The sequence below is a fragment of the Salvia hispanica genome, chromosome 3, assembly GCF_029641045.1.
Source record: "Salvia hispanica isolate PSC_SH4W2 chromosome 3, Shi_PSC_v1, whole genome shotgun sequence".
In the NCBI taxonomy this organism is placed as follows: domain Eukaryota; kingdom Viridiplantae; phylum Streptophyta; class Magnoliopsida; order Lamiales; family Lamiaceae; genus Salvia; species Salvia hispanica.
Window position 1 is genome coordinate 46,814,899 of NC_142694.1, and position 27,749 is coordinate 46,842,647.

The 27,749-nt window shown below is 36.4% G+C and overlaps 2 protein-coding genes and 1 pseudogene across 6 annotated transcripts; all 3 read right to left on the reverse strand.

The window, feature by feature from the left end:
- Positions 1–4,020: 4,020 nt before the first annotated feature.
- Positions 4,021–4,927, reverse strand: LOC125211776 (abscisic acid receptor PYL2 pseudogene; annotated as a pseudogene).
- A 6,919-nt stretch (positions 4,928–11,846) lies between these two features.
- Positions 11,847–18,548, reverse strand: LOC125215787 (K(+) efflux antiporter 6-like). 3 transcript variants are annotated; one of them, XM_048117333.2, is made up of 20 exons: positions 18,179–18,548; positions 17,685–17,728; positions 16,804–16,862; positions 16,636–16,714; positions 16,376–16,437; positions 16,216–16,291; positions 16,061–16,135; positions 15,817–15,888; positions 15,647–15,730; positions 14,893–14,961; positions 14,662–14,739; positions 14,388–14,476; positions 13,717–13,813; positions 13,548–13,601; positions 13,324–13,419; positions 13,018–13,206; positions 12,854–12,931; positions 12,701–12,745; positions 12,483–12,572; positions 11,847–12,375 (listed from the first exon to the last, which is right to left on the reverse strand). In XM_048117333.2, the coding sequence occupies exons 1-20, from the start codon at positions 18,402–18,404 to the stop codon at positions 12,286–12,288; spliced, it is 1,752 nt and encodes a 583-aa protein (XP_047973290.1). In that variant the 5' UTR covers positions 18,405–18,548; the 3' UTR covers positions 11,847–12,285. The 3 variants fall into 3 exon arrangements, with proteins under 3 accessions (XP_047973290.1, XP_047973291.1, XP_047973292.1); XM_048117334.2 differs by having other exon boundaries at positions 13,324–13,370; positions 13,717–13,817; XM_048117335.2 differs by having other exon boundaries at positions 16,800–16,862; positions 18,179–18,274.
- Positions 18,549–19,940: 1,392 nt separating this feature from the next.
- Positions 19,941–26,580, reverse strand: LOC125215786 (putative serine/threonine-protein kinase SIS8). Of its 3 annotated transcripts, none has more exons than XR_007175303.2 (14): positions 25,952–26,580; positions 24,115–24,555; positions 23,765–23,868; positions 22,977–23,360; positions 22,480–22,781; positions 22,205–22,245; positions 21,797–21,865; positions 21,590–21,690; positions 21,399–21,477; positions 21,217–21,315; positions 21,053–21,121; positions 20,896–20,945; positions 20,640–20,833; positions 19,941–20,527 (listed from the first exon to the last, which is right to left on the reverse strand). XR_007175303.2 is itself a non-coding variant. In XM_048117331.2 (14 exons), the coding sequence occupies exons 1-14, from the start codon at positions 26,315–26,317 to the stop codon at positions 20,422–20,424; spliced, it is 2,388 nt and encodes a 795-aa protein (XP_047973288.1). In that variant the 5' UTR covers positions 26,318–26,580; the 3' UTR covers positions 19,941–20,421. The 3 variants fall into 3 exon arrangements, 2 of the variants coding, with proteins under 2 accessions (XP_047973288.1, XP_047973289.1); XM_048117331.2 differs by having other exon boundaries at positions 20,640–20,816; XM_048117332.2 differs by having other exon boundaries at positions 20,640–20,816; positions 24,115–24,484; positions 25,952–26,078.
- Positions 26,581–27,749: the final 1,169 nt, after the last annotated feature.

Genomic DNA, 27,749 nt, shown 5'->3' on the forward strand with positions numbered 1-27,749 from the left:
TCGCCGTCGCCGTCGCCCTCCTCGTCGCCGCCGCCGCTGCCGCCACCCGTGGTATCTGAGCCCACGTCGGAACCCCCCAGCCGTTACCTCGCGATCTCTAAATCAGCACGCATGCTCTCGAGCATCTCGTAAAGAAACCTCTTCTCCGTGGGATCAGTGGCGTTCTTCCACTCTCGGAAGACCTGTAACATCTGAGCCCGCGTTTGGTTACGCGAATGGATAGTGTACTCGAGTGGGGCGGCTAGGAGGGCGGAGGACTGGACCTCGCGGGGCGATAGGGGGGATCCGCCCCTCGCAGCCCGCTGCGCCCGCTTCTGTCCAACCGGGCGGGGGCGACCAGTAAATGAAGGAGGGGATGGAAACTCCTCAGCATCCAGGGGGAGGTCGTGGGATCCGCCGCTGCTGCCGCTGTCGCCGCTATAGTTAAGTCGCTGCTTCTTCGGCCACCCAGCGTCGCACCCCGCCCGGAACTTCTCCGAGTCCTTCAGCAACAAGAAGCACTCCCAGAAGGTGAACTCCTTATACTTCCCCTCCAAGGGGAACTGGCTCGCGGCTATCCTCCGGGCGTCGTCCTTAGTCTGCCCACTTCTGAGCTGATGGAGGGCGTTGGCGTACAAATTCGCAAAACGGCCCACCGCGGCCCTGGTGTGCTCCCACCCCTTCCGGACCTCCTTGTTGCTGAAGTCCTTCCCGTGCGGGCAGTGCCTCTTATAGGCAGCACTGATCTTCGCCCACATGTTGACGACCCGCTGGTTGTTTGCAACCAGTGGATCGTCGCACACCTCCAACCACCCCTTGGCCACCGCGGCGTACTCATCCTCCGTCCACTTCCTCCGGCCGGTGGCAGTGGGCTGCGATGACTCGCCGACCGCCTTCCCCTTCCCCTTCCCCCTCGTCTTCTTCCTCGGCGCGGCCGGCGTCGCTTGAACGGGAGTATCATCGTCCCCGAGATCGATCCCCATATCATGCAATGACAGAAGGTCATCGCCAGAGAACTGCGTCTCCACCGGGGTCGACGTGTGAGACGAAGCCGTCAAAAAATCAAGCGAGGGCCGATATACCGCGTCCCCTCCCGGTGACCCCTGCACCCCCCCCGGCATCCCGGGATGCATACCGTGCGGCATCCCCCCCTGCCACATCATCCCCATCATCTGCTGCAGCATCATCTGCTGCTGCATCTGGGGCATACCCCCCCACCCGGCCGCTGACTGCCCGCTGCTCCCCTGCCCGCCGCCCGGCATCCCCCACGGCATCCCCCACGGCATACCCCCCGGCATACCCCCCTGGTTCCCCCCCATCGCCCCCCCCCCCCCCTCCGGCGCACCAGCCATCATCCCCATCATCTGATTCCAAGGGATGTTAAATCCCGGGCCCATCTGCCCCCATCCAGATCCCACGGGTACTGTGGGAGTCTGAGAGCCGCTCGTCGCCGGACTGGACTCGTTGTTGTCACTCGATGATGCTCTTGAACAGAAAGTTAGAGAGAGAGAAAACTCGTTAAAACAAGTGGTGCAAATGAAAATGAAACGAAAATCGCGTTTATATATGATTTTAAAAAAAAAAATCAAAAATCGGCGCTGGCCGATCGGGCCTCCACAATGGCGGCTAGCCGATCGGCTAGCGTTTCGGCCAGCGACGAGCGATCGGCGAGCCCACGCCGATCCGCTCGCCGATTTTGCGCTGGCCGATTGCAATGCTCTCAATATCGGTCCTACATGAAATTCGTTAAAGATCACATACAGAAGAAAATGTACATGTCCTGTTCCAATTATATAATGCCCAATTTCGCCAAACATCGTTAATCTAAATAAATAAATTTTAAGGGTAAGAAAATTATTTCTTTTTTAAAGTGAGATATGTAAATTATAAAGTCCTCAGGTACGAGATTGTATAATTTAATAAGTAATCAATGATTTCGGGAATTGATTTTTTAGAGTTAAAGAAATGTTAAATATCGAGAAATTATTAATTTATTAGGAGTAATGAAAGGAGTGTTTTCGATTCGTGTGTATATTAATGTGGGTCGCTAAAAGGATGAGCCAAACATTCAGTGCCTGTAACGGCCCAAATTAGTTGTCCCAATAAAATTAAAATGGGCCTTACGGTATATTGGGCCTATTTAAGCGTTGTTAGAGATAGTTAAATGCCTTGTAATTTTAAATTGCAATGGGCTTTCTCACATACAGATTTATCTACTCCCAATTTCCATTTTAATTATTCTTTCTTCACTAAAATATGACTAAAATAAAAAAAATAATTCAATACTGTTGTTGGTATTAATATACTTCGTCCGTCCCATAAAAATAGACAGTTGTACCATTTTAGTAGGTCCTATAAAAATAGTCTATTTCTACTTTTAGTATAAAAAAATATTTCCAATAGAAATAAAAAAATATTCTTAACTAACAATACTTCAATCATTTTTTTCTTTTTATTTAACTCATACTTGTAAATAAAAATTCAAATCATCTCAAAATATATGTTTTCATGGGACAGGAATACCAGCCCACATAAGGGCACATGTAATGAACACCATAATATGGACCAAAAAACATAGATATATTTAGTTTTGAGAGAGAGATAATCACATGTCTCCAATGGCAGAAAAAAAATTCACAAGTTTCTCAAGATACAAAAGCTGTCCATCCCATTGAATTATGGGGTTGACATATTTTTGCAGCCGCAACCATAATAACTTTAATGCAAGTTGCTCACCTACTTTATATCCATACTTACAAACTCCATCTTCTCTCTTCCTTTCTCTCTCATCTCTCATTACACACACTCAATGTAATTCATGGTCACACTTTATCTTTGAAAGGTAATGAATTCATGGATGTAATGCTGATTAAGGAAATTAAAACACACACACACACTTACTCATACATATAGGAGATTTAATATATTGTACATATATCTATGCTACATTTATATATGTCATAAATGTAAAGATAAGGATGTGTATCTTTTTCTTTAAATTCATGGGTTTCTCGTATCGATAGCTAGATAAGAAAATAAAGCCAATGCAGGCTGCATTATTTTGTTAGATATATGTCAATCTAATTAATGCTTATGACAAGTACAATTGTCAATGGATATTGTTTTGAGGTAGCAATTAAATAGTGCCCAAAAATGAGCCATCAATTCAAGATTCACACTCCCGCCTACTCATGATTTAAGAAAATTTATTTTTGCACAAAACCCCCCTAATAAATTATGAATTAGATATTAATGACAGCTTTTTATAATGTGCATTTTGAGACGGATATTCCTATGCCATGTTGTGTGTCCAACCAATTACAATTGCAGTTAGAAAAAAATAATAAAAGAGAAGTGATTTCTATAATTATAATTGGTTAGACACACCATGTAACAATATATTATGTTTAGACCATTGAATTTTTACTCCTCAAGTAAATAAAATTTAGTCGCCTGGACATATTTTTATTGAATATTTATCTCTGTGGGGGATAATACAGGATAGAATCTTGAAGATGAAAAGTCTAGATTGACATATATATTGGGAAAAAAATGAAAATACCAAAATGACATATACTTTGAATAGGAAAGGTACAGGTCATCAAAGAAAAACTTATAAATTAAAAAGAAAAATAGAAATTAGGGTACATCTTATCCTGTTCAAAGTACTACTATATGTCATCAAAGAATAAATTAAAAATAAAAATACCCAAACGAAAAATAAACAGTAATGGTCAAGATTTGTAATACAATCGATGAGATGAGAGATCAAACCTTTATTCATTGAAAATTAAATGAAACTTCCAACCCCACAAAATCAAAGAAATGTTTAAAAGTGTGAACACACCACACACGCACACACGCACTCTATAAGTAGAATGTGTGTAGACTACATTACTTTTTTTCACAATTTCCCATCTAATAATTCAAGAAACCAATTAACACTATCCAATTGCAGCTTAACTACATCAAATTTAATTCCGTAAAATCAAAGTGAATATATAAGAATAAGTCCAATGAAGAGATAATGTGGACACAGCATAAATAACGCACCAAACAATTCGACTGCTAAAACTATTCAAATAATTATGCACAAATATAGAAAATGAAATTCCTCCCAACTTGCATGAACAAAAAAAAACCGTTTCGTGTTTCAATTCTAGCCACTAATTAATCAAATATCCCCAAAATAATCAAACATTACATATGATTAATTAATTATATCTTAATTATTTAAAAACAAATACATATCTAACCACCACCACCGCCGCCGCCTCCGCCATTATTCCCTACCTCAAAATCAATTCAATCGGCGCCGCCGCCATGCATCGATGCGATCGCCACCACTCCGAGCTTCTGGAGATTGAGTTTGACGACGGTGTCGGTGAACATCTTCGTGTCCTCGCCGGTGTTCCCCTCGGGAATGTCGACGATGTACGATTCGATGACGATCGTGTAGGTTTTGCCGGCGGCGATGGTGAATTCGTTGACGGAGGTGACGGATCGGTAGTTGTTGAGGCGGTGCTCGCCGCCGACGACGCGGAAGCTGATGATGTGGCGGGAGTCGTCGAGGATCTCGAGGCGCTCGGTGGAGGTGGAGGCGGGGAGGCCGGAGACGACGGTGACCTCGCGGATGCTGCCGACGCCGCCGTCGCCGGTGAGGCGGCAGCTCTTGATGAAGTGCTTGTAGCGCTGGGGATTGTCGAATCGGCGCACCAGGGGCCAGACCGCGTCGGCCGGCGCGTCGATCCGCTGCGTGATGAGAGAGGTGCATGTGTTGGGCAATGCGTCGAACGTGTGGTAGGTGCGGATCACGTGCTCCAGCTGGGCGAATTCCTCCGCGGTTAGGCCCTGCGGAATCCCGCCCTTGTCGTCCATTGAAGAAATTAGAGAGAGAAAATGAGGGAATTAAAGGGTTTCACTGATTTCAGAGAAAGGGGGTTTTAATTTGTGTGTTAGTGTGGTATATATATGACTATGAGGAGGTTTTGAGGTGTGATGAGCTGGAAATTATTTTTAATTTGTTCAAATTAGGGATTTATCCTCCAATTTGGGATTTTTAAAAAAAATCAATTCTTAATGCAAATGGTTTGAATTAATTGTGTATAAAATCAAAAAGTTTGCAAATATTATATTTTGAGTTAATCGTCTATAAAATCAAGTATTTTGCAAATATTATGTTTTGAGTGATTTGTTTATAAAATCATATTTGCAAATATTATGTTTTGAGTTAAAAGTCTATAAATTCTAATTTGTTCCATCTTTTTTTAAAATTTAAATACCACCGCATGCCTGATATTTTGGTGTTATCAATGTATAAGGACGTAAATTAATATTAATGTGACAATATATAGATGGCTGAGAACAACGTAATTTCAAGCTTAAGAAATTGAAAATGGAGTTATATATAGCACAAATTTGATCTAATGGGACAACGGAGAATTTAGAAAATTTATGATTTTTTATTTAAATTTTGAAAAATGCAATATATAAATCAAAATTCGATCAATTTTCAATTTTATAGGTAATTAACCCCTGGGTTTTGACATTGAATGAACATAAAGTACTAGTAGAGAGATGGGGTGGAATTTATTGGGATTATTTAGGGTTTTGATTGTTTAGGTTAAACAGAATTGGATGGACATATTTGCCCCTGGTGTTTGTGACATAATAAAAATAATTTATCAGTTGTCATTTTTCCAAGAAAGGGAATATTTATATATTAAATTGAGAAAATACAATGGGTGCATCTGGTTTGAAATGACTATAACTGGAAATCAATTAATAATATATATTTGCACATACCTGCATACATTATGTATGTCCATTCATATAATTAAGTAATGTTTTATGTGTAGTGGTAGAACTCAAGAAAAATGCATGAGATTTTATTTTATGGCGGTCATCTTAGTTTTTGCAAAAAAGACAAGCTAAACTTAACTTTAGGGCAATGTCTTTCCATTTTTAGCAAAAATAGAAACTGAACAAAATAGGTTAGATTAGATAAATATATTAGGGAAAGCTATATATATATTGAGAAACAGCTGTGGGATTCATTATTTTATTTATATTAGGGTCCAGGGACTAATGACTATATATTTTTAAATATTATTTAGACACTTTTTTCTAGAATTATTGTTGTTTCATTCTTTCAATGAAAGCAATTTCTCTCATTTGCGCAAAACAATGGACCAATTAAGAAAAAAGTAGAGTTTCGATCATTGTAGACGAATAATCGATTAAAGCAATGGACGATTCATGATTGGTTTTAGCACTATGAATAGAAGAAATGAAATTAAATGAAAAGAAATTGGGCGACATTCGTATATCTATGCCCACTATTTTTAATTAATCGATTTTGTTATCTCCCAATATTGTCTCTTTTCTATGGCTTAAGGGAAGAAGGGAAAAAGGGAGAATTCTATAGAGGGTCATGTATCCATTATTATTAATAATTAAGCATATGTCAATGTCTCAAATAAGTGGCAATTAGAGAATCTCTCGTGGTTGTCTCTCTTTTTTTAAACATATACCAATTTCTTAGTTACCAATTCGATATTGTATCTGTGAGTACGAGATATGTTGGGCTCAAAATTATTTTTAAGATTCAAATCGAAGAGGAGCAAACCATATTTAACAGTGTAGAGTGAACAAGAGTTGCAAACATATACTCCCTTCGTTCTATTTTAGGAGTCTCAGTTGAGTTCGGCACAAGTTTTAAGAAATGTAAAGGAAAATTGGTGAAAAAAGATAGTTATATTAGTTTTATAATAAAATGTTAGTGGAAATAAATAGTGGAATGTGGGTCCTACTTTTTTATATTAGTTTTAGTGGAAAAAAATAGTGGAATGTGGGGCCTAATACCAGTTATGGAATATTATAATCGGGACTCCTAAAGTGGGACACCAAAAAATAGTAAACCGGGACTCCTAAAATGGGACGGAGGGAGTATATATATATGAGCTACTCCAGCTCTATTAGTATGAGGCGTTTTCGGGTGAGCAAAACCGTAAGAGCTTTGCCCAAAGCGAGACTATATCATACTAATATGGAGTTCGGATGTGCACCGCTGAACCCTAACACAAATATTCTCCATTCGAGTTAAAAATTAATGTAAGCAATTCATGTTGTTGCCATCAACAGCCTCATCAAAGTTAGTTCGACAATTTACAATGTAATAAAATATTTAATGTCATCAAATATTTCGTAGAGATGGGGCGTTTTCCAATTAAGGAAAATAAGAAAATGGTGAAGATGATGCAAAGAGAATTGAAAATAAAAATAAAAATGAAAGAAAGACGAAAGAGGAAAGGGTGTAGTCGCCGTCGTTGAAAAGTGTTGGCAATAGATTCGTAAATCATGTGATGAAAGTTAACAAACTGATCGCGTGATCTATCACTCCACTTTGCAGTATTCCCCACACACACATATATGAGCATGGCCCCACTTTAATTAACCCTTCTCTCTTTCTATATAATATGTATTCAAAAAATAATTAAAGATGTATTTTTTTCGTGGCTCAAGTATAGTCTCAACTATTGAAAATATTGATATGTACTAGGATGCATAACTGTTTCTACTTTCTACTATATATCGTACACTTAAATTGACATATGTTCGATTTTGTGATGTTCCAATTAAATTAAAATATTCATAAAAAAGAAAATGTGATTTTATTTCTTTATTTTTTTAATTAACACTGAATAAGTGAATAACATTACATCAAATTATGTGTAGAACAAGATATTTAGCTGTGATGGGAAGTATATAAGAAAACTTATGGACTTACAGTCGATATTCTCTTATTCAACCTTCTCGCAGAAATAAATAAATACTCCCTCTATCCGCAAATAGGAGTTTCGTTTTTCCATTTTAGTCCGTCCGCAAATAGGAGTCCCGATTCACTTTTACCATAAATGGTAATAGGGTCTCATATTCCACCAACTTATTCCACTCAAATTTTATTTAAAACTAATATATACAAGTGAGACTCATATTCCACTAACTTTTTCTCACTCACTTTTTTTTAATCTTTAAACTCGTGCCACTAAGGAATTTAAACTCGTGCCGCTAAGGAATGAGATTCCTAATACTTTGACAACCTAAATTAAAAATGGACTATCTAGTAAATTAAATCGGTTGCAATGTTAATGCAATCTCTCTAGTTACCTACCATGTATCAAAATTAAGATCATCCAAAACTCACATGTAAAGACCGATATTAAGCTATATATTGATGATAATCATAATTCAACAAATACAGATTTCATGGTTCACGTATTTTGGTACAATTAATCTAGTTAGCACCTTAATTATTTGCGATGAATTTGTAAGCTATGTTTGAATAGTGATCATGTGTCCTTGAATTTAGCAGAATATATACAATCGTTATTATAAGTAGTCAATTACCCATGTGAGATGCCATTGAACTAATTTCATGACAGTAGGGAGATTGAAATTTGACCTACAAATTGTGGAACATTAATTTGGCTTGTTATATTTTATTAATTCCTCTTGAGCCAAGCTAAGGGTTGTTGTGCTAGACAAGAATATTACTAATATTTTAAGTATTGAAGACAATTATCATGGAGGAATTAAAAATTTAAAGGACAAACTTTGGAATTAGGGTTGATGGAATCATTAATTATTAATAAGTATAATTCTATCATCTAGTTTGACCATACAGCTAGTGTCTACACATTTACACCTAAAGATTTGTTATTGCAAAAGGAGACAGTAAAACTATTACTACTTGTGATTTAATTAAATAATAAAACTACTTCCAGAATCTTCTTGTCAATATGTAGCACCTATTATTAAATGTATAGTGTGGATGAGTATAAGTAAGTGAATAAAATACAGACTGGTAAATAAATTATTCAACAAATTAAGGTCGACTTACTCCCGAAGTAATGAATGAATTATTTGTTTTTAAGGGATTCTTGCACTTACAAAATACATGTCTTCATGTGGTTAAAAGAGGTTAATTCTCATGACTAGGTGTCCAATTTATTCAATTTGTCACGATCGAAAATTTCTTTTTAATTTGGATTTTAGTAATTATCTACTTTTGAATCTTTCTGCGCAATGTGTAATGATACTCTTCAGTATTTATATATGTGACGTGTGCATATTACTTTGTTGGAAAATGAAAAACTTTTGTAATGAATTTGTCACAAATACAGATGTATACTTACATGCATAATATCGTTTTTTTAGATAGATATTAGTTTGGCTTAATGCTATATACCCTCGTTCCACTGTCAATAACTTTAGTCAGTAAATAAGATAGTACGTTATAGGGATATTGACGCCTAATATTATTGATGCCTAATATTATGTAACTTTTAAAAAGTTAGATTTTTTCCACGAACTTTGAAATTAGTAAACAAATCACGAATTTTACCCTGAGTTTGTTATTTTCCACCAATAAAAAAATTCCGGCAAATAATATCATTATTTTTGTAATTTCTTGACAACAACTTCGAGAGTTTCAAGATTTTCAATTTTTGAGAATAGTTTTTCTTGAAGCACACCCTCCAAGTTTGTTCTTCAATCTATTAATATAGCCAAAAAAAATTCATTGGTGGGAAATAATAAACTTGGGATAAAGTTCAGGATATTATTTGCCAATTTCAAAGTTCGTGGGAAAAACTCAACTTTTTGAAAGTTACTCCCTCCGTTCCTTCATAGTTGAGTCATTTTTCCATTTCGGGAAGTTTCTTCATAGTTGAGTCATTTCTATATACGGTAACCTTTTTCTCTTTCTTACTTTACTCTCCCTTACTTTATTATCTCTACTTTATTCACTTTATACTTTATTCTCTCTACCTTTTCCTCTCTCTTACTTTTTTATCTATTTATTTAACATACCCGATATTCCTTTCTAAAACTCCGTGCCAAAAAGTTTCGCCTCAACTATGGCGAAACGGAAGGAGTACATGATATCATGTGCCAATATCCCTACATTCTAACGCAGAATTGATAAATTAAGTAGACATATAAAGCAAAAATGGTACATAAGAGAAATTTATCAGGTAGAAATGAGACTAATTTTTTTAGACAAAACAAATAAAATTGATTGCGATATGAGGAGATGTATTTTTGTAGTCACTATATATGATGTTGATGCAAAACTATACAAAGTCTTGGACGTATATAGTTATATAGTAACAAAATTGAGGTACAAAAGTTTCTAGAAACATTTGTTATGGGAAAAAATTCCACTAGTAGTATTATATTTATACTGTATGTTAGATATGTTTACAATATACTATAAACCCTATTTCTATGCAAAATTGAATCAGTGGCCCTAAACTAAAAGCATAATTACTCACACGACTCATGCTCATATCGTCATGTGCAACTATCAAACTGTCACTGCAAATATTTGGACGTGTATCTTTTAAATAAATGTTGGAATTTTGTTTGCTTTCAAATTTGAAATATTCACTTTTATCGCAAAAACTAAAACATCGTAACCATTTTTGACATTTAGTATTGGATTCTTTAATCCAATAATTGCTCGTTTTTGTTTGTCATCTCAGTTATCCATCACAATCGCCGCAGTATTATTGCATGCGTGCACCATTTTTTCCTCAATTCAATTAAAATATATTGCTATAGCTTCTTTTTTTTTGGCAATTCAACTAATCACACAATCGACGTATAAACTGATAAATAACATCCTTTTAAATTCCTCCAATATCTTTTAGTTTGAATTTGAGTCATGACCATAGTTGGATGGATGCTAGTAAAAAAAGCAAAAGAATGTCAATGTAGTAGTATAATAATTAAACAAGGGTGTAACCATTATATTCCTTATTATTAGCATCAACCCTAATTATATTGCAAAATATACTACAAGTTGGAAGTAATAATTTAAAGATGGGGAGTGGACATCATCAAGATTCAAAGATGTGGTTGCCAATATGGAGATGATTGGTAGGTCCAACTAATTTAATTGGCTAGTGTCAATTTTTTTCTCTTAGGTATGCTTATAAGTTATTAGAGCATAATTGAATAGTTGCTCCAAAGGTCATATCACTTGAGAATTTATTGAATCACTTTATTTAATTTGGAAACGTTTTACTCTATAATAGAAAGTCAGATGATGTGATCAATGATAAAAATAAAAAAGTCCATCCATTTTGACAAATTTGAAGGGGCCAATCAATTAGATAGTGTGTTGGTCTCTTGGATCCTTTGTAACTCGGATCCAACCTATTTACTTCTATTTATACTATGTACATGTATTTATAAGCAATGTTGCTTTTGAGCATAAGAATTGAAACTTTTCTTTGAAACAATGGCAACTTTTAATCATAATAATTATTATTTTTGTTCATAATAATTTTCACTTGGCGAATTATGATCCTATATCTAATGCCACCAACATAGAGTTGGGATTTGATTGGACCACAAAGTTCATCAATGATTTTGTTATTTAACGAGAAGATGCTGTGTACAACCTGTGCTTCGTATAGTACATACAATGATTCAAATGCTTGAACCAAATCATTTATACAGATTCTCAACTCAATCAATACACAAATAGATATATCACACATTCTATAGTTCCAAATCTTAGTAAGCAAAGTGGTGATTAGACTGATTTATTACAGAATTGGTTTAATTCCACTCGAATAATAATTAATAAAATCATAGAACCCCAAAATGTAGGGGAGAGACCCATTCCCACTGATTTCTATTAGTCCGACCATCGTGAGACAAGTCAAGATTCGGACCCAACATACATTTCAATGAATTTGGATCTTAACCCATCTCACAATGGTATCGTCTCACACAAGACCCCAAAATAGTATATCGAAAAAGACATACGAATAATAATAATAATGATACTAATATCAGAGAAGAAAGTTCATCTATCAACTTCATTGTTAGATTTGTGTACATCATGTCCGTTCAAATCAACGCAGATAATATATATCAATGCTCTACAGGTGAAGACAGGAAGACGGAAGCGAGATTCAATTAAGTGCTTCGGACAGAAAGGCCAAAAAGGAACAATTAAATTTGCATAGCACAGAAAAAGGCTGAAACTATTTTACATGGTAGATAGTTAGTGGCTCTAGTAGTTAGATTACTTCCTGTGTTTGCTGTCTGAGGTGGGTGCAGTTTTGTCTTCTGCGACTCTGGTTAGAGATGTATGTATATGAGAGATTCGCACGGGCATGCTGTTAGAACACAGGAGAAGAATTCTCCAATTTGGGGGCATTGGATGCTATAACTGGAGAATTTTCAGAGGTAAAAATGTGGGAACTTGTCACAGTTGGGATGAATTTATCATACTTCATGTATCAAGCGATCCTTAGATATCAAGGCGATTCTCTGCTTAGAACTGTCAGACCGGAGAACGTCTCCTTTGAGTCCGATCTGGGGCCAATTTAATGTTCCGAGAAAGATCAGAAGAATATTTAAAAGCCCAAGTATGCCATCACAAGCAAGAAAGAGAAAAGGAGAACAGGGCCGGGTTCTTTTACCTCGACTTGGCTTTCAGGTGAAAACCAGCGTAACAAGATGCCTAGGTGCACAACTGCTGGTATAAGCTTAAAAAGCAATGGAGTAGTTACCTACAGAAATATATTTGTCATTAACTCATCTATAAATCGGGTGGGAGCCATATTAGTAGCCGTCTTGCAATCTCAAGTAAGAGCCAGTAAAGCTCAACAAATATCTCAAGCAGGAGGATTTTGATTACCAGACTGAGGGCTGTAGTTCCAAGAAGCAGCAGATACACTTTCCCCTGGATGACGAAAAAAAGAAAAAAAAAAGGTTAATAATTCTAAGAAAGACCAGAACATCTCGTAAATATCAATGATGCAATAGGGAGATCACGTAGTTAAGTACTTACCTCAACCAGATGCAGATTTGAGGCACGACTAAGAAGCACAAAAGCAAATTCCCCTATTTGTGCCAAAGACATACCGACCTACATAGATCAAGGACCAAGGTTACTGCTGATGAGTCGGATGTGTAGAACAAATTCAAATTTTACAAATAAGAAGGGCAACTTACAAGAAGCGAAGTTTTGTTGTTGTAGCCAAATCCCTTGACAACTACAGAAATTACTATTGTTTTCACAATGACAACCAGTATAACTGATGCCAGCAAGATATCAACATGATTCCATAGAAAATGAACATGGATCAGCATGCCAATGCTAGACAAGAAAAGAGCAGCAAACATATTGCGAATAGGCTCAACCTGCACAAAAAAGTATGTGGTGAATCAAATGTAGCCATATGTAAATGACGACAATAACTATAATGAGCATGCAGCAATTTTGTCCACTAGTTCAAGAAGTGTGAAAAATAATCTTACTTGTTCAAGGGTATGCTGACCAAGATCGGTTGTGGCTATCATTACTCCTGCAGCAAATGAACCCAATTCTAAACTGAGACCAAGCTTGTCGCTAGTCTGGAACACATAAAAAGTGGAGTATATCCGAATAGGATCCATCAATTTAGAGGTTACATGACGATCAATGACCAAGGACAAGATAAGGGAACAGAGCTACAGTTTTGATAAGTGTCAAAGAAACTAACCCAAGCAACAAGAAGGCAAAATGCAACAGATGCCAATTGATAAAGTTCGTTGGTCTGCGAAAGGAGACAAGTATGATATGGTAACTTTGACCAATTGATGAAGCTTGCACATATTTGTTCAACACAACATGTCTTGGTGGGTGAAAAACATTGGAACATGTAAGTTTACCTGTGATGACAAACTTATCATGAGTTTCAAGAACCAAGGCACACATGTCCACGACAATACTGTTAGAGCTGCCAAGAACGCAATCAACACCACCAACCTGGCTAATGAAATTGCAGTTTTTAGCCAACCAAAAGAATAATGTATTCAGCTCGAATATATGAAGTATCAGGACAACATGGGTCAATCAAATAAAGATATCAGGACCAGTTTTCCCGAAAAAAAAAAGATCTAGCAAGATAAGATAAAGAATTAAACATTCTCCTACGAACAATCATTAAAATAAGAACTATCCTCTAAAGGGATGTTTACTATGAGTGATAGGATAGACTGATAAAGCATATGATTAAATATTTGTAGGATAAGATCATCAAACAAGCTCAAAATTAATATATCTATCAACTTAGATTACTTTTATCAATCCATCCCAATATCCTATCACTCAAAGTAAACACCCCTTAAAATATGTAGACATCACTTTCTGCTAATCTCACTGTTCATATAAATTATCCTGAAAGTCAGAAAACATTTTCCATATATACGTTAGTTCTTTCTTTAAAAAACCAAACGGAAATGGTCAAATTTTCCTAATTCAACTTTTCTAATTGCTGATTAAAAAATCCTTTTAACTAGACATGCTATCCAATGCGCAGAAAGAAGAGGATTGAGCTTACGATTTAGTCATGGAAATGACCCCCTGCATAACACCAGAAGTTCCACCAAGAACCGGAAGCATAGCAAATAGCAATCCTACAGCACAGTCCTGACAATGAAATGAATAGTAGATTTTATTTAACAAACATTAACCCTTGCACAAAAGGTATGTATTGGTATAAGAAAGAACATGAGAGCATGTGAGACTGTAATCAGATGATCAGAGTTGAAAAGCATATTTATGGGACATTAGTAAAAGAGCCATGCAGTAAAAGGGAACAATACTTATGATACCTGTAAGATCAGTGTGCCAATAGTCACTTGACCATGAAGAGCGTTTGTACTATTTTTCTCCATCAGGAACTTGTAAACCTAATAAAATAGTCATTGAATAAGGAAAAAACACCATGGAGAGGAGAAGATGCTATCCTCACCCAGAGCAAGGTATCATTGGTACATGTGTTACATTTAAAGAAAGTATACTAGCAGCAATGCTCAACCAAGTGACTGATGCACTGGACTTACCACTGCTGTAGATGACATCGACAGAAAAGCTCCAACAAATACACCCTCAGAAGCTCTGCCACCACAAGCCTAGAAACAATGACATGAAATTGCTTTTACCAGATTGCAGAAGATGAAAAATGGCTTTAAGTGAAAACAGAAAAGGTTCCAAAGATAACATAGCCATATATCTAAGCCAAGGGAATAGAGCATTTGTTTTCAAGTAACATAAGATTCCAAAGGGAGCAACTGTGGCATTATTTAGCTAAAGTAGCATACAAACAGCTAAGATTTTGATATACAACCTCCTTCAAACCTCTAATTCTCCCCCTTCAATTTCCATTGAATGCCTACTGAAGGTTTACTTTCAAGTTAGACCAGAATAACCTTAGGTGGAAAAAATTAAAGTAAGACACTCATCGGCAGGTTTCTGAACTTGCAGCTTATGTTAACTTTAAATCTATTGCTGACTTGCTGTCACTTCCCAAACTGAAAATAGACAACAATATAAAGACACTACTTTCACTTTTCAACAAGATAGGCTTATCTAGCAGTTTCAGAGTATAAAGCAGTGTTTAAGGAGATAAGATCTGCAATTTCTCTTGCCACCACTGGACAATGAGAAAATAGCATATAATTGACATGACACAATTGTTAGAGGAGCCTTATTACAGAGCATGCATTTGATGGTCAATAATCGATTTAATCAATAAACTTTATAAACTTTTGGCAAGCAATAATATATCAACAACTAAAACCCATCTGATGAACATACCGAGGCTATAATTCCACATAGGCACATGAAAAAGAGAATTTGAAGTAACCCTCCAAGAATAGCAACTGCACGAACAACTCGTAGCTGTAAACAGCTAATTGCTTCAGTCTAAATACAAACAGAAAAACCAGTACTGTGTCGTTTTAAAGCAACCTATAAAAGCAGCTAACCTTTGTTGTGGAGAACTCCAGGCCCAGGGCAAACAGAAGGAAAATTACACCAAACTGAGCCACTGTCTCAACCTGGATAAACTCATTATGAATGACAGAATCAGAGCAGTGCATGACGAAACTCATTTATGGGTGAACCATAAATACCACTACTACTTCAGAAGGAAAATTTAGCCTGCAAAGGCATCTAAGATGCAAAGTAGCACATTTAAACGTCAAGAGTTGATTTAGTATAGTCACATACTTGCACCATTTCACTGATAATATTCAGACCTCCAGGTCCAACAAGTGATCCTGCTAATAAGTATCCAGTAAGCACCTGCAAAGTGTTTCACAGAATTAGGAAATATGGTTGAACAGAGTGAGCATAGCAAGACAAGCCAAGTTCCGAGATCAGACCGGTTGTCCAGCACAGGCAAAAGCAATTCCACCACAAGTTGCAGAGACAATGACGACAACTAGGTCTGATATGAGCCTGCAAGATCATCACATCAGATGGTCTAGATCCCAAAAGGACGAGACGCGAGATTGTAAAAACTTATCAGTCTTGTTACTGTACCTCAAGTCTAACTGCAGCACAGGGTATTTGGATTTGAAATTTGATATGATAAATACATTATCCTGAATATAGACAAAAAAACTGTATATTTACCACTGACAATGGTAAGATTGTTACTGATTTACTTAACTTCTGATTTGTCTCTTTAATAGTTTAACAGTACCTTTTCTTTCAGACTCTTAGAGATAACAATGCTACTAGAGAAAAATTCAGAAATTAATGTCACTATGGAACTAAAAAGTGTAACAACATTGTTTTACCTTTCTATCGATTAATGTTGGGGTCTCTTCAGCTCCATTGTCATTATCCAGGTTGAAAACTTTATTAAATTTAAAGGATCTATAATTACAAGAGGATAATGCATATAAGTAAAACAAACATGTTTTGTATGTGGAAAAAGTTAGTGCAAGAATAGTACAGATACCTACTTTTCTTCTTTTGTTTCATTTTTCTTTGGCTTCACTCTAGCTACTGTTTCCAACACAGCCTGATAATGTGATAAAGTAAGCCAGAAATAAGCAAATAAGGCAACATGTTTTGCAATTGAAACCATGTCACTGTTCACTCATTGTGATTGTCTATTTAAAAAACTAATGAAACCAGAGTTTGGTTACAGATATGATCAACCAAAGCTAGTGAGTATTTTTTTAGCCTTCTATTTCCTCTGGTCTATCATATGTATGTTAAACTGACAAGCATACAAAGGAACTGTGATCAAGAAAATATTTAACTTTGGAATACAATGACACCAGCACAAGGTTAAGCAAAGGGCAAGAAAATATTTAACTTTGGAATACAATGACACTAGCACAAGGTTAAGCAAAGGGCCTCCCAGCTACATAATCCCTAAACTTATCACACATCATAGATCATGATGCGTATACCTCCCATCTGACTAGTTCAACGATTTAATCCCCCGAAATATAATGTATATATCATGATCAGTGCCAAATTCAGACACCATTAAGTCATTTCTGTTTCTGGAAACCGAAAGGCGAAGTTGTCCAGTTCACAAAGAAGACATCCAGGAATACTTGAAGCTATTGTCCGAAGAGAAATATCTTAAGCTTCCACACCATATTGAGACAAATTAGCCAACTTTTTCCCGCTTATTGTGAAATTCTACTGTTGTTGCGCTTGTTACTGAATTTCCAGTCAACCATTTCAATAATTTCCGATTTCCAAAACATGTTGCAAAATCCACTTGAACCCTCCAAGTCAAGGGACATTATTCATATGCAATTAAATTCATACCTCCCAAAATTAGATAAAAGTACTATTCAAAGAGGTGGAGTTGCAAGGTACAAACCTGTTGCTCAGCCACAGTGTTGTTGAAGCTACCGGCATCGTTTTCTGCCACGAGTTCAATTTCAGACAGTATCAACTAAGAATCCACCACCACATTAATCACAAGAAACTTACAAAAAGCAGCTGAGCTATTTGAATGTACATCAAAATAACAAGCAAAATAGACGCTAGTTTTAAAAAATTGATTAAGATGGTAAACATAAACAATAACTTTAGCTCAACACAACTCTTGCTGGATCCATAAATCAGTAATGGCTGCAGCCAATAGACGAACTTCAACCTTTTCCCCAAAATAATGAAAACAAAAAAACAGTTTAAACATCACATAAGGAATCAATAAAGCTCATAAAAACCTCTCGATTCCCAAATTTACTTAGCAAACTATAAAGAGTGCGTATGCTATGTGCCGAATGTTAACCCTAACGAAACAGGTATCAGCAAAAACAAAATCGGAGCGAATTGAAACAAAGCTAAGTAAATGTGATCCAATAAAACCTTCATTATGATCCTCATTCTCCGTGAATTCCTTCTGGAGCGCACGGTCGATCATATCAGCAAACGTGTCCTCCTTCGGACTGGTCTTGTTCCCAGTAATGGTCGCATTGGAGAAGATGGCAGCGGCGACGTCTCCCTCCTCGGCCAGCTTGGAATCCTCAGACACCGCGGCGGCGGCGACGAGTACCACTGCCAGTAAGACAGCGGCGGGTAGCGATCTACTCATCTTGAGGCAGCAGAAGCACCGCCGGTGGCGCAGGCGAAGCAGGCCCCGGCGCTCGTCAGAGAAGTGTCGGTTAGTTTGCTTGTCGTTATCCGCAACTGTGCAGCTCAGGCGCAGTTGTGTGTGAGAGAGAGAGAGAATTGGGGGAAATTGTTTTTTTTTATTTGTGTAATGTAATTTCTTAGTAGTCCAGTAATTAACGCGATAAACAAGGGATGTTTTTTGGATGCGCTATGTTTTTTGTTTTATTTATTTATTTCGCTGTTTATTTTTTTTATTTTGATCAAATATTGAATACATGGGAATATCCGAACCGAACCAAACCGAAATTTTAAAATTCGATTCGATTTTTTTGATTTATCGGGTTTGATTCGGTTCGATTTTAAAAATACAAAAATTTTGGGTTTCGGTTTTGTTTAATTTCGGTTTTTCAGGTTCGGTTCGATTTGAATTTTGAACTAAATTCGATTTTTTTTTGTTTTGGTTCGGTTTGGACAAAAAACCGAACCGAAACCCCAATGCTCGCCCTATCTAGGAAACAAATCAATATTTAAAAACTATGGAAAACAAATCAAACAAGTTAATAGTAATCCTATTATGTTTATCATGGCCACAAATATGAAGTTAATTAAATGATGGGATTGACCGTTTGGTAATGAACAACGCCATTTTTTTATAAGAGAACTAGTTCAACTCACGCGGGGCGAATTATGGTCTTTAATATATATCGATTTTAGTAAGTGCACGATACACTCTTCATATTTATACAATAGAGAAATTTATCTAGGCCAAACAATTTAAGATAAACGTATTCTTTTGTACCATGCCAATATGCTACTCAAGATAAATGACACAGAGGAAGCAATCAAAGAGTACATAGTCATGTAAGTACTAGTATTATTAGTATTATTAATGACTATGGACAATATAGAGAATTGAGAGTATGGATGAATAATAGAGAATTGAAGAGAAATTTAACAAAAAATAAAAATAAAAATTAGATAAATCAAACCATTAAAATTAAATAATTTTTAAAAAAAGAAATGTTAAATTGGATGCGGCCTCTGCAGTGGTGCCGGAAATCTGCCAGGTCGTCAGTTGAATTTGCGGCCGCCGACCTTTAAAACGTCCTTGAAAACGTCGTGCAATGGAGCCATGGTTCCGACTATACTATGAATGCCCTAATACTTTAATTATAAAGTCAAAAACTTTAATTGTAAAGGCAAAAAACTTTAGTTACTACTCCATACGTCCATAGATATACTGCAATGGCAATCATGTTAGAGCAAATGAAAGTGTAAAAACCTTAGAATTTATGAGGGGTCTTCCACGCTTAATGAGTGGAAGATAATATAGATTGCTTCATGTTCATGTGTGGAAGAGAAAATAGATTGTAAGAATTGCATGAGATGCACGTCATGAAATGAGATTATATTTTTTAGAATCATGATATTTTAACACAGGCTAGAGTTGAATTAGTTGTTGAATCTGAAATGCAAGTCTTGGAACAAATAATTTATAATTCTGAGAATCAATTCATGAATCATAACCTTCTTCCTTTTCTTTTCTTTTCTTTTCTTTTCATTTTTTTTTGATAATTTTGCCCTCACAACTTATGCCAGGTGACGGTTTAAATACAACAAATAATTTTTTTTATACAAAATCAGCAGAGACCCTTTTTTACAGTTACTTTTTTGTGGTCTCAACAGATACCCCCTAAACCACCCCTCTCTCTCGGTCTAAATAAGATTTATTACAAATTTACTCACCTACATTGGTGAACCCTAATACCTTCTAAACTTTTTTCCATTTTCTCAAGAATTTAATGTTTGCCCCCAGCTGCACTTATGAGACTTGTTTTAAGTCCAGGCGAGTTTTGTTTCCGGCTGCATCAAGCTTCGCCAATGAACCACTGCCTACCCAATCCAATTATGTTCCTTAGCAGCTGTACCTTTGAAGATTTCTAAAAACCCACTCCTGCTCTGCTGGTTCTTTGAACGAGTACTGAGCTATTGTTACATCAGAGATGGGTTTCACGACTCTCAGTTGTTTTCTGCACCCTAAGGCGACGCACGCGTTTGAGTCGAGCAATAATCTGTGCAAACGAAGGGCGTCCCTGTGGGTTTCTACAGAAACAATGTTGTCAAGTTTAGAACTCACTTCTTAGTGTTTGGTTAGAATTTTATCCCAGATTCAGACAAACATGAAAAGAGTTGAGAATCGTGTGAGAAACTTTACCTAATCCAGCAATCGCGTATTATATCTGCAACCAGTGGATCAACCATGGGCGGGATGTCAAGGTGTCTGTCTTGAAATCCAACGGCTCCAACTACTTGCATCGAGTTCATTTCTGTCCATGGCACCCGCAGAGTAGCCAGCTCCCATAAAATGACCCCAAAACTATATACATCAGATCTGCAAATAAGGAAAAGCTGAACCTTTCAGCGAGGTGAAAATCATACTTTTCAAGACTAGGGATAGATCATGAACTCACTTCTCGTTAGATGGTTCATTCCTTAGAACTTCTGGTGCCATCCACTCAGCCTACACATAGGATTAAATTGCGAGTGAATATTTTATCATATCTTTCTAGCTTCTCTATGTTCTTTGTTTTCACCCTTACAACAAAACATTGGGTCAGTGGGCATTACCGTTCCAGCAGTCGATTTAGAAGATAGAAAAGTGTTGTGCTGCAGGCGCGACATCCCAAAGTCACAAACCTAAACGTATTGGATTATTAGATATTAGCATAGATACGAAAAGTAACTCTATTGTTTATAATTGATGGGGTTGTAGTAATACACAACGACCTCACCTTAACGACCCAATTTTTATCAACAAGAAGGTTTGGAGTCTTGAGATCTCGATGCACGATAATCGGATGGCTAGTGTGTAAATAATTCATTCCCTTGGCCTGCAGAATAACAAAATATTAACAGAGGACAGAAGAAAATTTACAGGAGAAACAAACTGGAATGGAACACCTGAACACAATACCACATCCATGGCCATCCTTATTCGCCTTTTTTCATCAATTTGGATATTTGGACGGTGCAGCAGCTTATACAAGCTACCTCTGCAAATAGCCAGGAAGAGAACAAGTTATTAGATGAGCATCATTTTCAGAAGGTTAGAATAAGACGGAAGATATCACAAAAGGTATTTCCATTAGCTAAAGAGATATTAACCTTGGGAGAAATTCCATCAATATAGACATATTTGGGGGCCGTAATACAGCTCCCATGAAAAGAACAATATTTGGATGTCGCAACCTCAACATAATCTCGATCTAAATCAAACAACAAGCAAATACAAGATCAATAAATAATTGAAAAGTTTCTTTCAAGCATGTAAAATGTCATGCATGAGATGCATGCTTGAAAAATCTCGCTTACCTCACATCTAAACTGTGCTAGTGCATCACCTGATATATCTTGTTTCATAAACCTCTTCAATGCAACTTCCTGTAAGTTAATAACAATCGATGTGTTACAATGAGTATAAATAAAAAATTTCATAGCCAGTAGCCATCCATATTAAACGACAAACACAACAAAGATACGTATCTCTACATGCTCATACCAGTAAACTGGTCTAAATCCAGAAGGAAATCAACGAGTATTATGTGGCCTAACACCATGCCAAATATACATTCTGAGTGATGAGAACAAATCTAAATGTACCAGAGTTGCACCAGAGTTATGTGCATACTTTTTAACTTCAGAATACCCATTTTCCATAGAATGCATATTCAAGGAAAGTTAAACTCATTCTCATAAAAATAAAGGGAAGTAAAAACTCACTGTGCCATTCCATTCTGCTCGGTAGACCTCACCATAAGATCCTGCAGGATAAGCATGCATTCAGATACAAATATACAAAATTTAGCAAAACTTGAGAATCGGTAGATAGGGGATTGAGGAATTCCAAAAAAATGACCTGGTATGGGGTGGCATAGAAAGTGTGGATCCAGATTTTCCATATAATATTACAGAAGTACATGGATTCACCCACATATATTTACAGAAAATCCACTACCCTCAAAGAAGGATAAAATCCGTAATAACACAACTCTTACCTATACCAATGCGTTCACCAATCTGAAGATCCTCCCATAACATTTCGGCCACTCCATTTATTGCTGAATCAATTTGCATATCTTGAATCTTGTTAGCATTAGACTGGTCAGTGTAGGCTATGTGTATAGCCTCTCCATTTCCAGAAGAATCAATATGTTCATTAGCAATTGCAGCACCGTCATTTGGGATGTCTTCCTCCTTTCTGTCTTTGAAAGTTACTCTTCGTTCGTGTTGGGTATCAGAAGATGGTCTGTATCCAGCTGAATCCAGAGGCACATGCAATTGTTCAGTTGCATCTTTCCTGCAGTTACGTAAAACTTGTCAGTGCAACAAGAATATCATTTTACACCCAATCAAACTCACTCTCCACAGTATTCTTTCTTTGCAGCAAGTTTCCCTCTCTAAGACCATTGGTAGTTTTATCCTGATGTGAGTAATAACAACAAAGTACAAAGTTCTAAAAATAAATCAGTTTGCTAGCAGCAATAATATGTACCTGGGAACATCTTCAACTCGCAACTCTACCAAATTTATTTTCTTGCCAGCACCCAATGGCATTTCACATATTTCACTTGAGGGTAGATAAATATCTCCAGTAGCATGCTCCAACAGGTCTGACAGGATTTTTCCAGCGAATCTACCACCGTTTCTATTTGATACAGTAGCAACCTGAGATGAGTCAAAACTTGAACTTCCAGTTTTGGCAGTTTCATCTACGTAGGACGCTTCTGCTCTGGTTCCTTGGTCAGGTGCTGAAAATGAACCTTTGCCAACTGCTGCAACAGTTGTAATATCAAACCCAAAATTTTGAAGACGCCTACTAGGTGCTTCAGCAGGAATGAGAGCCCCAGGAGCACCCATCAGATCTATAATATATTCACTGCACCCATTCCAGAAATGCATTATGTGCTATTACACTTACACAACAGCATACTCAACTAAAACCATTTTTGACCAGGATAAAAACGAAGATTAACTCATTCAAAAAGTCAATCTATGAGCTGAGAATTCCTTTGCAATAATTAGTCATAACATTCAAAGGAATTCGAACTTGAAGACAAAATTTTCTTCATTAACGGGTTTATGCATAATGGCAGGACATTAATGATGAAATAGAGCGCAAAGAGAATATGCAAACCTAGCAACAAGGACGTTATTACTTTCAATAGGCTCGAAAAATATTTCACGCTTCTGGATTCTTACCATAATGGCAAGGCCTCTATGATGAAATAGAGCAACTACATAGAAACAAAATTTGCAAACGAGCATCAGTCCAGCTGTTACCTTCCATTGTCCAATTTTATCAAGTTTACAGCTCCTTCATCAGTGCCAGTATGATAACTCCCTTTGACTAGCTTACATGGAATGTTAACCCTATCAGCAAGTACCTAAAAGCATAACCTGTTATCAGAATTGTAGTTCAAGTACTGTAAGATTCCAATTTGTTGACAAATAAGAATCAAGAATCAGTGGTTCACATATATTGCATTGCAAACATGGTAGTCACTATACTAATATGAAGTAGATAGCCAAAACTACTACTTCACCCAAGGAAGCTAATAGAATTTAGCTCCTTATGTTGATGATATCATGATGCACCTTTTTCATTAAATGGAGAGAAAATCTTTCACGACCTTAAAGAGTAAGGCCCTTTGGCGTGAATGGCCAATGTCAAGAGAACCAAGAGGAAGGACAACTGTGTTGAAGTTGACTCTTAACTCCTGACTCCGTGCCCTCCATCTCCAAAACATTTCTTCAACATCACTAACAGGACCTCCCATTCTTTCAACAATAAGATCAGCAATTTTTTGAACTAGCGAGCTTGTACTCTGGCTTGTATTTGGAGCAAGATAATCCATGGACATAAAATGCACTATTTCCTCAAGTCTCCGAAGCTCCATATCAGCACCACGGTTGACTGAAACCACCTCAAGGCCAACAGTGTTCAACACAGATATTGCTTCAAGATCTACTAGGGATGGCATGTTGGTTTGGACCATCGAGCTGGAATCAATTCCACAAACATCATAGAATCCATCTATTACTTTCTCATCATAATTTACAACATTACAGCTCTGCATTAAAGAAAGATGGGTATTTAATCAATAGTCTGATAAAGAATTCAAGGCTATAATACATTTTTATAGGTTTTCCTTCCTTTGTTAGGATTTAGGAAGGGATGTTCTTTGATTAGTATATGAAGTGGAGATGATTATAATCAACGTTATTAACTATATAAATATATGACCCCATCCACACAGTAACTCAACAAGAAAATATTAAATGAAACCAGATAAGGAAAAGGAAAAGAAAAAGAAAAGAAAGAAGATAGACAACCGAAAAAGCATAAAGGTCTTTGCCATTTTACCCTTAGCTGCACGTCTGCACAAGTCTAAGTGAATGTCGAATTTATATGGCTATTTTAGTAAGTTTATCAGCTAAAATGTTCACAAGAATCATAATATTCCCATGAGGATGTGTTTTATATAGTTTGTAAACACACTAGACAGAAATAAATGTGTAACTTGATTTTTCGTTCATATTATTACAATTTAATTAAATCAGGTGTAAGTTTAGCAGGTAATGTGACCAAACTAACTAGGGAAAATTGTATAAATGTCTTCTCCATTCCAGAACAAATGTGTCTACCCCATAGGCCCATACATGACTACATGAGAAAGAAAAACTAGCACGCAAGTTTAAAATCATTACATTTTATCACAAGCTACTAGCCAACATACGTATATAGCGTTTATTAAACGGTGTACCATAGATGACGGTGGCAAACAGGGACGGATGCAGCTCATAGCTAGCATGGGCAAATGCCCCACCTCAAATTTCATCACATATCTATAAAATATACATTAAAAAATTAATTTGTTGTAATTTCTAACTATTTGCCCCTCTTGAAACTCTTAAATTTTATCTATGTATAAGTTTGCCCCTCTTTATATAAATTCCTGGCTCCGTCCCTGGTGGCAAAGGTAGAAGACAATCTCTCTAGTGGCATGATATTTGCATCATAACTAATTTACCTGGACTTAATACCACTAAGCAAATTACCAAATAACAACATTAAGAGTTGCAAAGCAAATTCCTTTCGAGCACGATTCTGTTCCACAAATACATGACACAGTAGAACAACTAATCCTAACAAAATTCCAGCAAAATGTAATGTACTAAAGTAGAATACATTGCTCAGTTTCCGGATATTAAGTAGAAGTGTAGAACCAATAACCGTCAAACAGTGAGACAAATATAATCTACTCAAAAGAATCCACCCCTAACCTAAACATCAAAGTCACTAGCCTGAATTTCGTTTTAATTTAAAAAATCTCTAGACAAAAATAAACAGCAGTTAAGGATCAACTTTGCACGTCAATAGAAATGTTAACTACACTTCTAAACAACGATGCATGTAACAATTGAAACACCTAAAAAAAGCACAAGATAAAAAGATCAATTTTTTACCCAATATCGGAGGGCTAGAAATTCAGCTAGGCTTTGAGAAGGAGAGCGGCCAAGACTAATCTGCTTAACCGCGTTGATTTGAGCCATTTCCGAGTCAACGCCGGTTTGACCTGGATCCGAAACGCTGATTGCCAGCGCCAATTGCATTTGGAACTCCTCTTCGAGGTAATTGAAATTGGTACCCGCGGCCTCGTTCTCCGACGAGGACGCCGTCTGCGGCAAATCAGGCAGCGGCGACGGCGAAGGAGACGGAGACGACGACTCCGACAGCTGCGACGACGCCGTTTGAGCTGGCTGATCGGGGACGGGAGGCGGCTGGTGATCGCCGATGTGCAGCTTCCGAAGAAAGCGCTTCATCTTCGGCATGGCCGCGGCGTAAATGTATGAATTAATTTAGAGAAATGAAATATGAGTGGCGGAATAATCTATAGGCGGTGAATTGGATTGGGGTTAGGGTTTATGGAGGTGTGATTTAGGGGTGGAAGTGGGGAGCGGTGGGTGAAGTGGAGAGGAGTGAGAGAGCAATGAATCTTCATCGTCAAGCTACACTGTAGCTGTGGGGGAATAAATATATTTAATCACTGCTTCCCTCCAAAGGTCTCCATTTCCAAACCAGTCTCTCTTCTCTCTTCTCCTCTTCTCTGTTTGTATGTATATATATATGTGTGTATATTGATGTGTTTATGGATAATTATAAGATTTGTCGGTTTGCGCATTTACAAATTTAATTCGCTTAAATATGGTATAAATATTCTCCAAACGTTGATTAATTAATTATAAGTGTATCCTATTGTGCGCGTGTATGGTTTTTCGATCCAAACTTTTACTATGACAACACCCATAACATCGTCAATTACTGCTAGTATTACACTCGTGCTATGCATGGGCTAAAATAATTAAAAAATATTAATTTTAGAATGTAATTTAATTAACTAAAATTATAAACAATATCGTTACATGAAAATTGTTAATTTTAGAAATGGGTTGACTTTTTACTAAAAAAGGAAACGAATCCATTACTATAGAACGTATCAAAATGACAAAATAATTCCACTATTAGGGAACGGAGAGAATAATATAATATTATATGTTTAAAAATATTATCACCATTTAAAACTTCTAACTCCGCATTCTTTTCAAAATCTAGATTAATTTAATATTATGAGTTAATTTATTATTAGACACATGCTTATTTTGTATTTTATCCTTTTAAATTAGTACTATAATTTATAATTATTAAATAAATTCATTAATACGATTTTATAATTTGTGATTAAATTTTAAAGAATACATATTTGAATTCCATAGTTGGATAGATAGCAAATGATTTATCTATATTAAAGTATAACACAAGACATTTAACATTTAAGTCTGATTATAATTTCTAACAACTTAATTATCATATTTAAAATTTTAAAATTTCGGAGTAGTTATTAATTACTGAGATTGAGTCATCCAAAGTTTGGGTATATAATAATATGTTTTAAGAATAAATTACAAAATGACAATATTATTAGTGTGACATGATAAATTCAAGGCCATGGATATTTTCCGGATTTAAACAACTTTCTTATGTAAATTACCCGTAATTCAAAAATAAAATAATAATAGAGTCAATTGAACTCTATGATCTTACGAAAAATATAGTCAATTAATTTCAATAAGATTACACGGCTTCATATGTTATGCCTTGATTGAAAAATGTATATATAATAAATAAATTTGTTCCAACAATCATGGCGACACTATAAATGCATTAATTGCTAGGTTTGGCCAAAAATGCTTCTATTCTCTAAAA